The sequence below is a fragment of the Drosophila pseudoobscura genome, chromosome 3, assembly GCF_009870125.1.
Source record: "Drosophila pseudoobscura strain MV-25-SWS-2005 chromosome 3, UCI_Dpse_MV25, whole genome shotgun sequence".
In the NCBI taxonomy this organism is placed as follows: domain Eukaryota; kingdom Metazoa; phylum Arthropoda; class Insecta; order Diptera; family Drosophilidae; genus Drosophila; species Drosophila pseudoobscura.
Window position 1 is genome coordinate 17,693,723 of NC_046680.1, and position 14,898 is coordinate 17,708,620.

Here is a 14,898-nt window from a genome sequence, read left to right on the forward strand (position 1 = left end):
TGTGGTTGGATGTGTTTAAGAGTATGAGCAAGTCGCGATAGCCAGGCAGTGCACCACGTTGAATAATTGCTTCACGAAGGCCTTCAGTTTTGATCAGAGGATTCTATCACATTTGCAATTCTTGGGGCCTAACCGATGTGAACCCAGATCAGAATTTCGCCGTTAGCTTGGTGCCGCGTTCTGAACTTTCTTCGTCCTTATATTTTAGTTACATATCGGCCGATTGAGACGAGGAATGTCTTTCAGTGGCAGTGTGGAATATCTCCATTATCCATTGCAACCCAAAAGTATGCAACGATTTATGTGCTATATTGTGGAAGCATATGTATTGAAAGTATGTATCGTGTAGAATTGCCGTTAAATTTCGTTTCAACAGACCATTTTTGTGGCTTGAATCGAAATCCTAACAGATACCTACTTATTTTCAAATATTACCAAAAGAAAAGTACAATTTCTGATAACTGAAGATTTGAGCTGTCGATCAACGGGTGTCTTTTGGGATTCATTATGTAAAATGTACATTGTACATATGTGTAGATGCCATGTAGCAGAGATTTCAGATAGAATATCTTTAAATAGTTGATCTCTATATAACGATCCATTTTGAACAGTTTTATTAATGGCCATTCTCTACCGATCTGCCCATAGTCTCGGGGATTATAGGTAGATCTTCAATGGTTTTATTGTAAACTGGAATGTGTTCTTTTCTTGTCTTGTCTGAGTGTAATACATTTCTGATAATACTTAATTAACTTTAGCTTTAGTTATGCAATAATCCTATTTCTAAGCCTATCAACATTGAGGGTTATATGTCAACTTGTGGATTCGGGCGGGTCCGCCACTATTTACAGGTGAACTCCTCGTAGCTCTCGTCGCACAGCTCGCACTCCACCTGGCAGCACCATCGGAACTGGCAGCGGCACTGCTTGCTGCGTCGGATGTGCTGCGTGTTATGGCCACGCCCGCAGCACAACAGGTCACAGCTCTGGGGTCCGCGTTCATTCCGATGGCAGAGACGACCCGCCGTGCCAAGCGTGCCCGACTGGAGGCTGCGCTCGCAGTAGTTAGGCGACGCCTCCAGGTAGATCAGCTCCATGCGCTTTGGCCATACCAAAGCAGGCTTCGGTGGGCGGGCTCCGGCACTGCCATGCTTTTTCCTGTTCGGGATGGAGAAGAATGAATGAGTAAGTTTGCATTATAATGGGCTTTAAGTCCTTCGTATGATCAGATCAGATGGCTCACTCACTCACCTGCTTATTACTAATCTCAGTCCACGTTTGCCTCGAACGGCTTGAACAGTTTTGGCTTTATGATATTTCTGCATGAGCTTGTCGCCGATCAGGCGGAACGGTGGCAGGCTCTTCCAGCAGGTCTTCATCACGCAGGACCCGCTCACGCCATGGCACTTGCAGTCCGTGCGAAGCAGTTTCTTCACCAGCTGATAGGGAAGAGAACGGAGATTCAAGAACAGGGAAAACATGGATGATAATACGCACCGTTCGCCCGGCTCGATTGTTATGGAGATTCATCAGCGTGCGGGAGTCGCGCTCCAGCTCTCGGGCATCGAGGAACTTGCGCGCATATCGCATGCCAAAGTCCACATCCGCAGAACAGCCGCCCCATTTCCAGGGCTCTGCCGGAGCACCATCGGAGGAGGGGCTAGCTTTGTGGCGCACATCGCAGCCGCAGGTGGAGATGTTGCCGCGGGCACAGGCAGCGGTGACTGCATAGGCGGCCCCAGCGCTAGCTATGGCATACGTAAACGCGGCCTCCCGCGAAGCTAAGAAACGAATAGAAGCCGTGATTAGAGGGCTATCAAAGGGGGTTTCGTGGACGCTCACCTATGGGTATGACATGGGCGAAGACGTTGCGCTGCCACACCTCCGAGCAGTTCCAGCGGTGGCCTCGAAACTGCTGCTGGCACTCCTGGGCCCCCAGCTGATGGCCCTCGCCCAGGGCGATCAGGGCGTCCGGCATCTCCCCGCACAGCTGGCGCTGCGGCAAGGTCAGGCCCGGTATGCGGCCGCAGAGCATGGCGGATGTAAAGCTGGACACTAATCTGACGAGAAATCAAAGCAAACAGAACCATAAATAACACCCTGTAGACCACCAAGCGACATCGAATAAAATATTACAAACAAACGCCGATCGATCGTTGGACAGTTGGACCGTTGGGTCGTTGGATCGTTCAATCGATCGCTGCTGGGATCGTTCGATTGGCAATGGCTGAAAAGTCGTGCACAGAAAACGCCGCCAGCACTGGAGCTGCGGCTCGATTTTCATTTTCCATTTCGTTTGCCATTGGAGACTTCAGCCCCACATCTCGGCCAATCGAAGACAAACGTATTAAAGCCAGGCCAAGTCGAGTCTGGCCAAGATTAATGCGTTGCAGTTGTTTGCTGACTCTGTCAGGTGGCTGTGGGAGGGCTGGCAGTGCAGAGGGGGCTTACGGGGCGTTATTCTGTCAGTTTTAGTCAAATCTTTGCCGCCAGCTGTATTATTAGCCATAATTACATGGATATGGAGATGGCGATGGAGAAGCTCGGGCAGGCAGCCATCGTGGCTCGATGGAGTGTCCAATCAACTCCGTTCGAGCCACGTTGATCTCAGCAGAGCTGATCTCAGTTGTTGAGTTAAATGGCCAAATTAATGCTAACAGTCAAAAATGGCAAATGGGATTAATGAGTTTTGACAATGAGTTGCAAATTGCCAGAGCCAGAGCCAGAGCCAGGCGGGGGCGTCTCCCGTTCTCTCTCCTTTCATGCGGCCCACTCTCCGGCCCACTCTTGAGACGTGTCCGACTGTCTAACCTGTCGATTTGCGGCTGCCAAACCAATCAGCATCAAACAGCTGGTTCCATAATCAAGTCGTAGATCGATCGCCTTTTGTCCGCACCAGACGGGGGTGGGGAGGGTGGCTGAAACTGGGACTGTTGCCGTGCCAAACACATCCTCGGGCCAAAAAACAATTGGGTGGGCAAATCCAACTCCAGCTCCGACTCCAACTCCGACTCCGACTGGTTGCCACATGGCCATGCCACGTCTGTAGACAAATGTAAATTGCTTTCGCTGCCACTCCAGCTTGAGCTCCAACTCTTACAAGACATTTTTAATTGCGGCAATTAAATCAATTTACAGAAATTACACATTTTACCAACCGCAGAAGAGCACGGAGTCGTCTCCTCCCCAATATCTGAGCGAACCTTCGGCCGATCGATTGTGAACGATGATAGTCGCTGGTTGATATGCGATCGAAGTCGTTGATGCTATACCCTCCCAAAGGTATACCTCACGAGTATACACCATTCTCAGTAGTTTCCAATGCCTGTTCCATCCTATAGAATGTGTACTTATTGGTATGCTGTAGTCCCATCTCTTCACATAGTCCTGAATGCCGTATAGCTGTCCTATAAACGATCTGCTTTTGGTATAATATACAAGGGTACTTTAATAGTCGACCCTCGTGGCTGTCCTTTCTTTCTGGTTCATGCTGATGTTGATGTTGTTGTTGGCTTGTTAAACATGCTGTTAACATGACTTGAGCGATCCGGGACGATCGATGAACGATGAAAATTGGTGGCAAAACTAATAATTAGGCTCGTTTAAACGGCACGACCTGGCAACTGGTAACTGGCGACTGGCTAAGGGCTCAACCACAAACCTTCAACTTTTTAGTTGGCCCGAAAACAAGCTGATCAATCTGTCGGTGGTGCATCCGTTCTGACAGTCAGTCAGTCAGTCAGCCAGTCAGTCTGTCAATAGCTTTTACGTGCGTTCGTTCAGCGTGACCGTCGTGCCCCCTGCCCCGGGCCCTGCCCTTCTTCTATAGCAACTCCAACCTCCAGCCGAACAATCAAGGCAACCATCTCTCCTCAACCCTTTTGTTTTTAGCTGCTTTATTTGCCTGCCTCTGCGGCTGCCTCCGCCTGTTGCATGTCAACGCCGACAATTTCATCATCATCATCATCGCCATTACCTTCCGCCGTGCCCAGGCCCTGCCCAGCCCATCTCCATCTCCATTCCCATCCCCAGTGCCATCCCCTTTAATGATCTCCATCCTCTTGAAGAGTCCAAGTCACGTGTGTGCTTGATTTGTGCTTTGTTTCGGATCCCTTCTTCTGTTTTGTCCTTAGACTGCTTCACTTTTTGTTGTGTGGTTCACTCGTAGTGGAGTTTTATCTCTGGTTCTATATCGAGAACGGTTCGGTTTGGTTTCGTGACCCTTTCTGCTGCGTGAGAGCAAGGACCTGTCATGAACTTGATACCATTTCCGCCTCCGCCTCAGCCTCAGCCTCAACCACTGCCTTGCCCTCTCATCTACGAGTATCCCAAATAGAGTTTCGCATTAAGAAAAACAAAACTAGTTCCATTGACAGTCTTATGGCTTCTGCTCTGCAACAAATTGGTGATTCCTCAGCCACTAATTTGCACAAAAATATTTGCCACGACAACGCGGAATCATTAAAAATGGATTAAGCCAGGGGCATAACTCAACGCCGGCAGCTTGACCAGGCCGGGGAATGGGGGACAGGCCACTTATATGCTGACCAAAGCATAAATGCCCGAACCCAGACCGAGTCAATACTCGCCACAAGCCGCAGCAGCAACAGCCAAGTCCGAGAGAGGCCGACTTAATGCGCACTTTGGAGCCTCATAAAAATATGACTTTAATATTTTCACGCGCAGGCGTAGAAGCCCGATCCGAAACCGAACCCGCACCCGAACCCGAGCCCGATCTCCTCTTCCCTCTGCTCACCACGGCACTGCACAGGCCAGACACTGGCTGTGGCCCGGCGATCCTCGACTCCTCGACTTCTCGACTGCCGCATACGCTGGGCCCGATCTGCGCCCGATCTGGTTAGGGCCCTGTCATAATTGTGCGAATCTAGTCCGCCGCATAGTTTCGACCCACCGCTGTGTCGAGACCTGGGAGTGGGACAGGGACTGCGACTCGAGCGAAGGCGGCTGTGGTGCGAGTACTACACCAGTAGCGCCTCCAAGAGCAGGCAGAAATATATGACTGGCGCTCTCGCCGGTAATTACATGGCTTGCTGACATGTTCATGGCTCTCCCTGGACCTGCCTGCCCCTGTCCCTGTCCCTGTCGCTGTCCCTGCCCACCCCCATCTCCTATGGCTCTTTTAGCACCAATTGGAGGCGGAAGCAACAAAGGCGCTTTAATCCAGACAAAACAATGCAATGCCTTGGGTCCGCAGTCTTCCCTCTGTCTCTCTCTCTCTCCCTCTCTCTCTCTGTTCTCTCTGTAGGGGCATTTGAAAGTTTTGTGGCGCTGATAAAAGCCACAACTTTGCTCTACAGCTGCATGTAAAGTGGGCGGTGCCGGGAGGGAGTGGTCAACGGAGGGGCCCAATGGGGACGGAGGGGAGCAGCGAACAAACCGAAAACCCATAAAGGCTGTTCAACATGCCATCAATAAAATACAAATATTCCAAGACCACGGAGCGGATGGGTGGCTGCAGGGGCCGCTGCAGAGAGGAGGGAGCGTGGCGAGCGGCCCAAAGGAGCATTGAAGCGAAGCAGACCATGGTCATGGCCAAGAAAAATGTCGCTGCCACGGTCAGACAAACGGCCAGCAACAATTGCAGCCCCATCCTGGCCACAAAAACGACGACGTAATTGACCAGAGAAAGACATATGTACCATAGATGCACTGACAGAAAAAAGGCAGTCCAAAGAGTTGCAAGAAGGCAAGAAATCTTAGGCAGAGTCCTACCGAATTCTGGAGAATAAATTCAAATCCTTCCATTTTGATTTCACAATAATACGTTATAGAAAATGTAAAGAGGTATTGGGAGTACACTAAACATAGCTATAGGAAATCTTGAAAGCAGAGAGAAGAACAAAAACCCAATATATCCAAAGGGTAACGTAACCCGAGCTTGGAGCACTTTGAAGTGGCATCGCCATCAGCGAACCACTCTCTTTGTTTGCCTACGATTGTTTCGCTCAGTGTATGTTTGCCGTGTCCATGTAACAGGTAAAAGCCAAAACGGATCGTTCGTCATGGACAATTGGCAGAGACCAAGTGGTCGAATGGCCACTCAGCCATCCGCCTGGCTCTCCCTGTGGCTCTTGGCTCCGCCCGCCCTTGCCATCACGGCCAGACAAACAGATCAACGGCAGATAGTTTTGTTTGTGCTTTGAGGTTTGCAGTCGATCACTCATCCATAGCTGGAGCTACGACTCCACGAGTAGTAAAAGAACCCCACCAATGACTGCCGCAGCCACAGAAAAGATTCCTCGACCACCGTTGCCGCTGCCGCCGACGGCTCCCGCACAGCTCTGCAGGTTGGCCTGGGAAATTGGCAACAGGCAAAAAGCAACAGTCAACCGACAACCGACAACCGACAACTGGGAACAGGGAACTTGCAACAAGAGTTTATGCCATTTTGGGCTTGTAAATGCAGCGGGTTGGCCAACAAGTCTCGGCACAGAGTGATCTTGATCGCAATTTGAGCGTTTGTCTGCACGTTCATGCGTTCCAATTGTCCATGTACGCGAGCCGAGCAGAGCAGAGCAGGAGATGTGGCCGCGGAGGGGGAGCTGGGGTTGGGGTCGGGGCTGCAGCTGGAAGTTGTTTCCTGCTTGGTGCGGAGGCATGCGCCTTAAAATTGCAGTAACCTCAATTACATGAGCTAAGCATTTCTGGGTTAAGACCCTTTTTTCGTTGCTCTCTTGGTCCGAACTCTGGGCCATGGCCCGGTCGGAGATGCTCTCTGGCTGTGGCATGCATTGTGTACACAGGCTCGGCATCGGGTCGGCCCACCAGTCCAGTTCAGCCCACTGCCGCAAGGATGGAGAAGAGAGAGGGGGAGAGGGAGAGGAACCGAGTGGGGCCGCGTATCTTAAAGATACACTCCACTCATTGCAACTGCAACTGCATCGGGGCAATTAGATAGCAGTCGAAACAGCCACAGATACGGACGGACACACGGCACACGGACAAGGCAACGTTGATGAGTTTATGGCAAAAATTGATTTCAAGTTGTCGTTGGTGCTCCTCCTCCTCCTCCTTCTGCATCCCCATCCCCTCAGTCCCGCCTTCCGTACCGCGAATAGAGCTGCTCCTCGCTGTATTCGCTTTGGGTACAAATGGCAGTCGCCTTGATGACGAGTCGGCTGTCTTTCTGTCAGTTTTGTGTTTTAGTTGCTGCCTGCCATTTAATTGCCAATTTTAATGAGATTTTTTTCCAGCGCCTTTTCCCCCAGTCGTCCGACCGATTTATGGCAACGCCTGCCGACATTTCCCAACCATAGAATGGGATGCTATCCGAACACGAGTCTCTTGAGGATTGAGGCGTCGCACACTGTTTGGGCGTTCGATAAGGAATAACAATTTACATACATCTCGCGGTGGTTTTTGCAGATAAAAATTAGCGATCGTGTCCAGCGATGTGCGCGATAGGAGGACGCCACGAAAGAGTTGTCAACCCGAGCAGATCTGTCAGCGATAAAAGGAAAACCCCAACCAACTGGCACTCTCCTCTCCCCTGGCAAACGACACGACACGGCACGAAACCTAAACCTAAACCGAATTGTTTGGCACTACATGCTAATGGCACACCGATTATGGGAGCTACTATACCTTATTTCCATAATCCAGAGTATGTAGATTAAGAGCTTGTTATGTGTTTTCCACATGACGATGCAGATCCGAGGCGGCACACAACACGAATACAGGCGCAACAATTGCCACTATCATCATATCCCATTCGCACTGAGAGGCGGGAGTCCCGTTCGCTGATGCGGCTGTTATTCGAGCGACGCGACCCTTTCCTATGGCTCCACTGCCATAGGAAACCGAGCGGATACAGAACTTCTATGGGATGTAAGCCAATGCCTCAATGTCTGGTTGTTATTAATGATCCGAAAACGCAGACGGCAGCAGTCAATAATACTACACAAATACACACTTGTATTAGGAGGAGGACCAGCCAATGACCAATACCGAATCGGAGTCCGAAAGCCGAAAGCCGAAAATCGAAACACAAAATACACAAGACCGCCGTCTTTTTTGTCCAGTTGTTCATATGCTAATTAACACCTTCTGCTTCTGCCAGCGGCGTTTCAATTAAGTCATCGCGAGAGCACCAAGATCGGATCACAAAACAGTTTTCGAGATGATGCTGGGACTGGGAGTGGGACTGCGACTGGAGCCGCGGCTGAGGCTGGGGCTGGGGCCGGCACTGATGGTGCTGTTGTGGCCAGCAGCTCGTTTATCAGCGCGTGCGTTTCATTCATGCAAATCTCCGCCTTGGCCCGGCCATAACTCAGAGCCGAAACTGGCATCAGCGGCGGCACCATCATCCATCAGTTGGGCCGCGGGACGGGCCGGGGATCCCGGGGTCCGGGCTCTGTCCGACTACACGATTTTTTAATTTATGATAAAGCGCCTCCGACTGTCACAACGGAATTGCGGCAATAACCATAAACGGCTCAGCAGGTGAAAACTACCAAAAATGAAAAGAAAAGAAGAGAAGAAGTGCCGAATGCTGGAGCGCTGGATCTTGGATCCCTGAGTGTCGCTTGAAATGCTTAGACGTCCCGGGTGCAGAGATTAACATAAATGCAGCTCATTAGTGACGCAATTAAAGACCCGAGCCGACAAACGACAAACGGAGCCAGGAACACCGATCGATTGTCCGCGAGAAGGAGGATGGAGACACTGATGGCTGATGGCAGATCGCTGCACGAACCCGATCTGCCAGAATGCGCTATATCGCTATATATGTACGGTGTCGTATCCCGCTCGACCGACCGTCGCGCGCGAGCTATGGTTTGAGTTTGAGCGGCCCGAAAAATATTCAGACACCACCGAAACAGCGGGCAGCCAACATGTTCGAGTCCGATGTGAGGCTTGAATAATGAATGAACGAATGAATAGTCAGTCGGAAATTACTGAGTCATTCTTGGGCTATGATCCATGAGCTATGAGCTAGTTCAACCCCCTCTCAGGTGTATAGATAACTAGATGAAAGAATGGATTCGTATCTGTGACTCGATTCGGTGTGGATCGGTGTGGCTCTTCCTTAGTGTTCCTTCTTGTTTTTCCACTGTAATTGATCAATTGATCACGAATTGCATCGAACCTGGCTCGCTTTAAACATGCCGCAAGAGCCAACTGGAGTTTAAGCCCTGTTCGACGAAGCTGCAGGCGCAACATGTTCGTTCCCCACTTGAGACTGCGATTGGCTGCCGATCCTGCACGCGACTGGGGTCTCTTTTGCCATTTTAAAAAAGATAATGACGAAGGCCTCGATTTAATGATTGTTGGGGGAAAAACTTTCTTCGGCAATCAATTCAATTATGCGGTTAAAAGTCGTGTTTTCGCGTCTGAGAATTTTCGGGACAGGCTAAACGGCTGGTCTGGGCTCCCCTTCGACAATTGATCGAATCTGAATGCCGCATGCTCCGTCCATGCCCCCCCTGCGTCTCCCCCTAACAACCTGCCTGGGCTATTTGTCAGCGTGTCGAACAAAACACAAATCATGTTCATCAAAGTGTGGCTACAAATGTGTATTTTACAGATTTTTCCGAGATTTTGTTGCTGCTTTTCCCCGCGAAAATTTATAACTTGTGTTGACTTCGACTCCGACTTCAGCTTCAGCAGCGATCTCTGCAGTCTGCAGTTTTACAAATTGTTTTTGAACATTTGTTCAAAGTGATTTATTGTCGGTTATTTGCAGGCCGCCTCTCGGTTACGTTGGGAAATGTTTTAAGCCTCGATATTTTATTTTTCACGCGCCTCTTCAATGACATCTGCAGGCGTACGGTAGCCGGGAGGAGGGTCTCTGGGACTGTGGGACAGTGGCTGTGCAGGAGCTGCAGCATCTAATGCATTTCTCGGATACTTGTGTCGTCTTAATTGATATGTCATTTATGCTAATTCCTGCCCAGGCCTGGGGCCCAGCGGCGGCCTGGACCCGGAGCAGTCGCCACAGACGTACGACTATATATATCTCTTTCGCTGTTGACGCTCTTGATGACTGGATCTGGATACAAGACGTGTTCTGCTGGCAGCCTATTAAATGCAATTAAGTTAATTTAAACAGTTTGGTGGAAAGCCAGCCGTTGACAGGTAACAGCCAAGAGCCAGCAGGTGCCCGCTGTTCCAGCTCGAAAAAAAAACAATTGAAAATCCATTGTTGTTTACTTGACTTTAGTTAGCCGCCGCCTGAGTCACCATCCCCGTCGTCATCCTCATTCTGATGATTAGAATGATGATGATGATGAGCTGTTAATCCCAATAATAGTTGACGTCAATTACTGCCAATCTCTGCCCCAATGCATTGTCAGCACCTGGCTCTGGGTCTGTCTGCGACTCTGAGGTAAAAACCCCGTGTGTGAGCACAATCAGAGTCTTGGCTGACCCAGATACCGGGACAGGGACAGCCAGTAGTGTCTTGCCCAAGTACCCGTACCCACAGAGCACTCGTAGTTTATTGTGTGTCAAGACTTTTAATTTTTAGCTTGAGGTAATTGTTTTATGGAGCCTCAGCCACTCTTTATGGCCGGCAATCGATTGTTGATTAGCTGCAACTCAAAAATGTCGCTGCAACATTGTTGTGCCTCACCGGATCTCGAGGATCGGGTACTGGGCTGGCTAATCCATATCGATCCATTGTCTGGGCTTTATTGAGACTGCTCTGAGCCAAGTCTTTTGTTTGGCAACAGTTGAAGAGCAGAATCTGTCCTTTTTAGATGACTTCTACTGTCTCCCATTGGATTCCATTGAAATTTCGTAGCTCAAAGTTCCCTTCTCCATCAGAATAATTGGCTACCTTTGCCCCAAAGCCAGCGTGTATCGCTCCACTGCCGGCTGACCATAAAACAATATATAAACACACAAAAAACAAGGCACAGCAGCCATGAAATAATCATGAATAGCCCGAAAAGTTCCATTTTAACAACAGCATTACCAAAAATAAAAATAAAAACACACAAAAAGCTGGAGTTAGAGAGGGAGAGAGAGAATTGCTTTCGGTTTATTGTTATTTGTTATGGCTCAACGCTCGGTTTCACATTTCCCCACGGAGCAGAGCAGCTTCCGCTGCCCGTCGAACGCCCAACGAGGAAAGGGGGGAGGGGAGGGGGCATGGCAGCCAGTGAAGCGATCAGGTCCGAGGAGTAGAAGTGCGGAAAATCGCATTGGGAAAATGCTGTTTCGGGCTAAACAGCGATTGCCCATAAACAAGTGTAAACTGAGCTGGAAAAGCGGCGGCAGGAAGACTCTGCTCTGGCGATGGCCAACGCATCCGATTTCATCCGCTGGCAAAAGGTCGAGGCGGAGCGAGTGAATGAGTGGAGCGATGAGGAGGAGCGATTTATTAACAAGAGACTGCGAGTGCTGTGGCATTTTGCATTGTGCTCGTAATTACGAAACAACGGCCGACACCTCCGAAAAGATACAGATGTATCTACGCCCCATTAGCTCATCCTCAGCCCCGTCCCATCACGCTGCGAGGCAGCAGCACCACCGGCAAGTGTTAATTGAGCTCAACCAAAAAGAGGAAAAAAAAAGAAGAGATAGAAAAGGAAATGCTGCTGACCCAGGCAGCTGCCAGGAGAAGGTCTTTCGTTTCGTTTCGTTTAGGGTTTGGTGTTTTTTCGTCTCTTTTACCTGCAGATAACCGACACTTTCCCCGGGACCGAGCCGGGGCCGGGCTGATAGGGTTAGGGCCAAGGACAAGCCATTGATAATGACTGGCGCCAGTTGGACAAATTGATCGCTAATTGGTATGTCGGACGGATGTCAGGCCGGTCGGCGGATCGTGGGAGGATTAAAGTGTTGAATTAAACTTTATTGAATTAATTACAATTTTACAGAAACTGGAAAGTCGTTATACAATTTATAAATTTGTGTATATATAACTCTATGCTTTGTGTTCTTTTGTGTGTGTGTGTGTATCAGTGTCTGTGTCTGTACATACATGTATGTATATGTATATATATGTATAATACGTTGATTCGTTAAAGATTTGTTTAGTTTGCATATATTACTTGCATGTCGATATAGTATGTATACATATATGTACTATAGTTCATGATGAATATCCCATACAAGTAGGTATAATATTTAAAAAGAGCGTACACTCTATGTATACAATAATTTACTTAAAAGTTTAGTTAACAGTTTCACATTACCCTCCCCTCCAATATTTGCCCTACTAAGCAGAAACAAACAATTTAGATTTCGATTTCGATTAGTTAGGGACTAGGATTAGGTTTAGGATTACTTAATTGGAGAAGAATGTTTGCCTGGTACATGCGCCGCACTTTGGAAGTGAAGTTCTATTAGGACGAAGGTAGAAATTATCTAACAGATATGTGAGTACCAAATATATTAGCTACAATATTCTATATACTGTATATATGTATATACTTTTTGTGTTTTTTTTTTTGTTTTTCGGTTTTCGGTTGTATAAAGTTTTCGTTAAATATCAACAATTTTGGTGTTGCATTAGAATTAGTTCAGTTGAAAGAAAAAACGCTTCAAACGAAACTAGGCGAGGGCGAAATGCCTATATCCTACGATCTGTTCGATAGAAGATATACATAGTGTGGTATTGGTATTGCGTTTTAGACATACATATGTTTGTATATAATTTGTTGTTAGATTTTAGTTTAGTTTAGATTAGTTTCTAGTTTTTTTAGTTTTAGTGCCAATTGGCTTAAGGTACTTAAGTTTTTCTTTGCCCTTTGGCCGCTCCTTCTCTACCTAAAAAGACTTTTTTCCATTTAAACACACTCAGGTTTCGTCTACATGAGTGTGTGTGTGTGTGTTGGTGTAGGTGTGTTGGTGAGAGTTTAAGAGTGTATGTGTGTAAGTGCAAATATTGCATTTAATTAGATATCGATTTCATTTGTAGTTTCGTTTTTAGCTGCTGTTTTGTCACATGTCTAACACACTGCCTAAGCAAGTTAACAAAATTGATTGCAATTCTTAAGTCAGTTGAGTAGTGAAATCGTATTTAGTCTTCATTTCAGTTTCCGAATCAGTTGAGTTGATCAGATCTATGTAAAGGTTAAGTTAAGTAAGAGAAAAATGCAATCAAAGTTCCGTTGAGTAGTTGTTAGAGTGCGAATTAAGTATAATAGTTTTTTTTAGTTGAATAGTTAACAATGTGGTAGAGTAGACCCAGCCCTGCCCTGCCCTGCCCTGCAGACTCTCGCAGTGGCAGTGGCATTCGCTGTTGAAAATTGTGTTGCAGCAAGTCGGGCTTTTCGGAGGTCTTCTGCTCTTCCTTCCGTAGTTTTACATTTGGTGTCTGTACATTAGATTAGTTTTTGTTCTTGGTTTATTGGTTAATTATTCAAACTTGAACGGTTCTTAAAAATTGTTTCATTGCATCAGATTGCCGCCTTTCAGATCAGTATCGGTTCATTCTCTATATAGGTATGTATATATTTGTTTGGTGTATATTTGTAAGTATATATGCTTTTGTTGGTATGTTATGAAAGCTAACAATGTGGACGGACAAAAATAATTTACAAAAATTCATTTATTGTTACATTTAGTTTAAAAACTTTTCTCTCTTGCTTTTGGTTTTTCGGTTTTCGGTGTTGGGTTTTTGGCTGTGTCGTCTTCAAGCAATTATAGATCGAGGATCAACCAGTTGAGGCAGCAGAAAGTTGAGACTGAGATTTCAACCATACCCACAGGACGTCCCGTCCAGTCCCTCCTCCTTCCGTGTTTGCCGGATCGAGTCTGGGTCAGCTTAAGTCATCATCCAAGGAGCTTAACAAGGTTATCTCTAAGTTTGTTCTATTCTATCATTTACTAGGCTTAGACTAAGCGAAGTAGTCACATAAATTAGGACATAGCTTTAAGTACTTGCGTGAGGGAAATAAGATTAGTTTTGCTTTGTTTGAAACATGATATATATACGGCCGTAGGCGCGTAGATTTGCAGCTGCTGCGCACTCCAAACTCTACTCTGATTTTAGAAATCAGCAACAACATTTGCGAACTCTACGGTGGAGTCCATAGTCTTAGACCTAAAGAGCAGTTAGCGTAGCGACTAGTTAACTGGCTATCTAACGTAGTTTAGTCGATGATTAATGTTGGATTAATCTGGATTGGGGCTTGGGTTCGGGTTCGGGTTCGGGTTCGGGTACGCTGTTTGCCTTCAAAGACATTGCATAGCTTAGCTTGGTAGTAGTACGATAAAATAGACTAGAATTTAGTTAGTTGGGCGTATCTATAGTATATACAAAATGTAACTATATAGGCGCATACACTTGCTAATAGTTATATTGATTTAGGTTCATTGTATATAATATGTATGTATGTATGTGTGTATATATATACTGTAGACTACGGTTTCCACTACAATTGGAGTTAAAAAGTTTTTCAAAGGCTTCGGTAATAAGTTCTTTCGAGTTGACAAATGGAAAAATTGTGTGCTCTCATCATCTCCCTGGAGTTCGGTTCGATTTTGGATTTTCAGTTAAGATTATGTTAAGTAATACGTAGTACTCTTATGTAAAAACCACTAACCTAGTCTAAGTTCATTTCGAAATCAGTTTTTCAAAGTTTAAAATTCGTTACGCAAATGAATCAAAGTGCAGGTAGTTCTTTCTAATAATTCAGTGATAGAGTCTTAGATAGAGAGAGAAAGAGAGAGAGAGTTGAGCTGGAAGCAGAGTTCTACTACAGAGGTGCTCGGGATTGTAGTCTAATCGAAAATAAATACGAAAGTAGAAACGTTTCACTCAGTTGTTAAAGCTATTCATAAATTCTTATGGAACGCGGTGGCCTGTTGTGGCCCGTTCCTATGTTAAAAATTCACTCAGTTTACCCTCACTGATTGGATTGTAGATTGTTGATGCTGTTCGTATAGGTGTTGCTGCCACTGCTCTGGGCAGAACTGCTGCAAA

General features: G+C 47.0%; 2 protein-coding genes across 11 annotated transcripts in view; both read right to left on the minus strand.

The window, feature by feature from the left end:
- Window positions 1–597: 597 nt before the first annotated feature.
- Wnt2 (Wnt oncogene analog 2) lies at window positions 598–8,814 on the minus strand. Of its 2 annotated transcripts, none has more exons than XM_015184946.2 (5): window positions 7,605–8,814; window positions 1,842–2,054; window positions 1,497–1,780; window positions 1,251–1,438; window positions 598–1,157 (listed from the first exon to the last, which is right to left on the minus strand). In XM_015184946.2, the coding sequence occupies exons 2-5, from the start codon at window positions 2,032–2,034 to the stop codon at window positions 842–844; spliced, it is 981 nt and encodes a 326-aa protein (XP_015040432.1). In that variant the 5' UTR covers window positions 2,035–2,054; window positions 7,605–8,814; the 3' UTR covers window positions 598–841. The 2 variants fall into 2 exon arrangements, with proteins under 2 accessions (XP_015040432.1, XP_001361546.1); XM_001361509.4 differs by having other exon boundaries at window positions 1,842–2,059.
- Window positions 8,815–11,799: 2,985 nt separating this feature from the next.
- Window positions 11,800–14,898, minus strand: part of Camta (Calmodulin-binding transcription activator) — a 35,830-nt gene continuing 32,731 nt past the window's right edge. For 7 of the 9 annotated variants that reach the window (XM_033378392.1, XM_015184952.2, XM_004444334.3 and 4 more), the window contains one exon: window positions 11,800–14,891. Coding sequence is in view for 6 of the 9 variants with exons in the window: in XM_015184952.2 (XP_015040438.2) it covers window positions 14,822–14,891 (70 nt within the window). In the remaining 3 variants the exon portion in view is untranslated. The remainder of the gene's footprint in view (window positions 14,892–14,898) is intronic. The other 2 variants (XM_015184948.2, XM_015184951.2) reach the window with 1 other exon arrangement.

Bases quoted from the DNA above. Each gene is read 5' to 3' on its own strand.
- Wnt2 (XM_001361509.4), bottom strand. From the start codon at position 7,660: ATGTGGAAAACACATAACAAGCTCTTAATCTACATACTCTGGATTATG. The intron at 2,060-7,604 runs GTATAGTAGCTC...ATTTCTCGTCAG, and splicing joins CTCTGGATTATGGAAATAAG to ATTAGTGTCCAGCTTTACAT. The intron at 1,158-1,250 runs GTGAGTGAGTGA...CATCCCGAACAG, and splicing joins CTGAGATTAGTAATAAGCAG to GAAAAAGCATGGCAGTGCCG.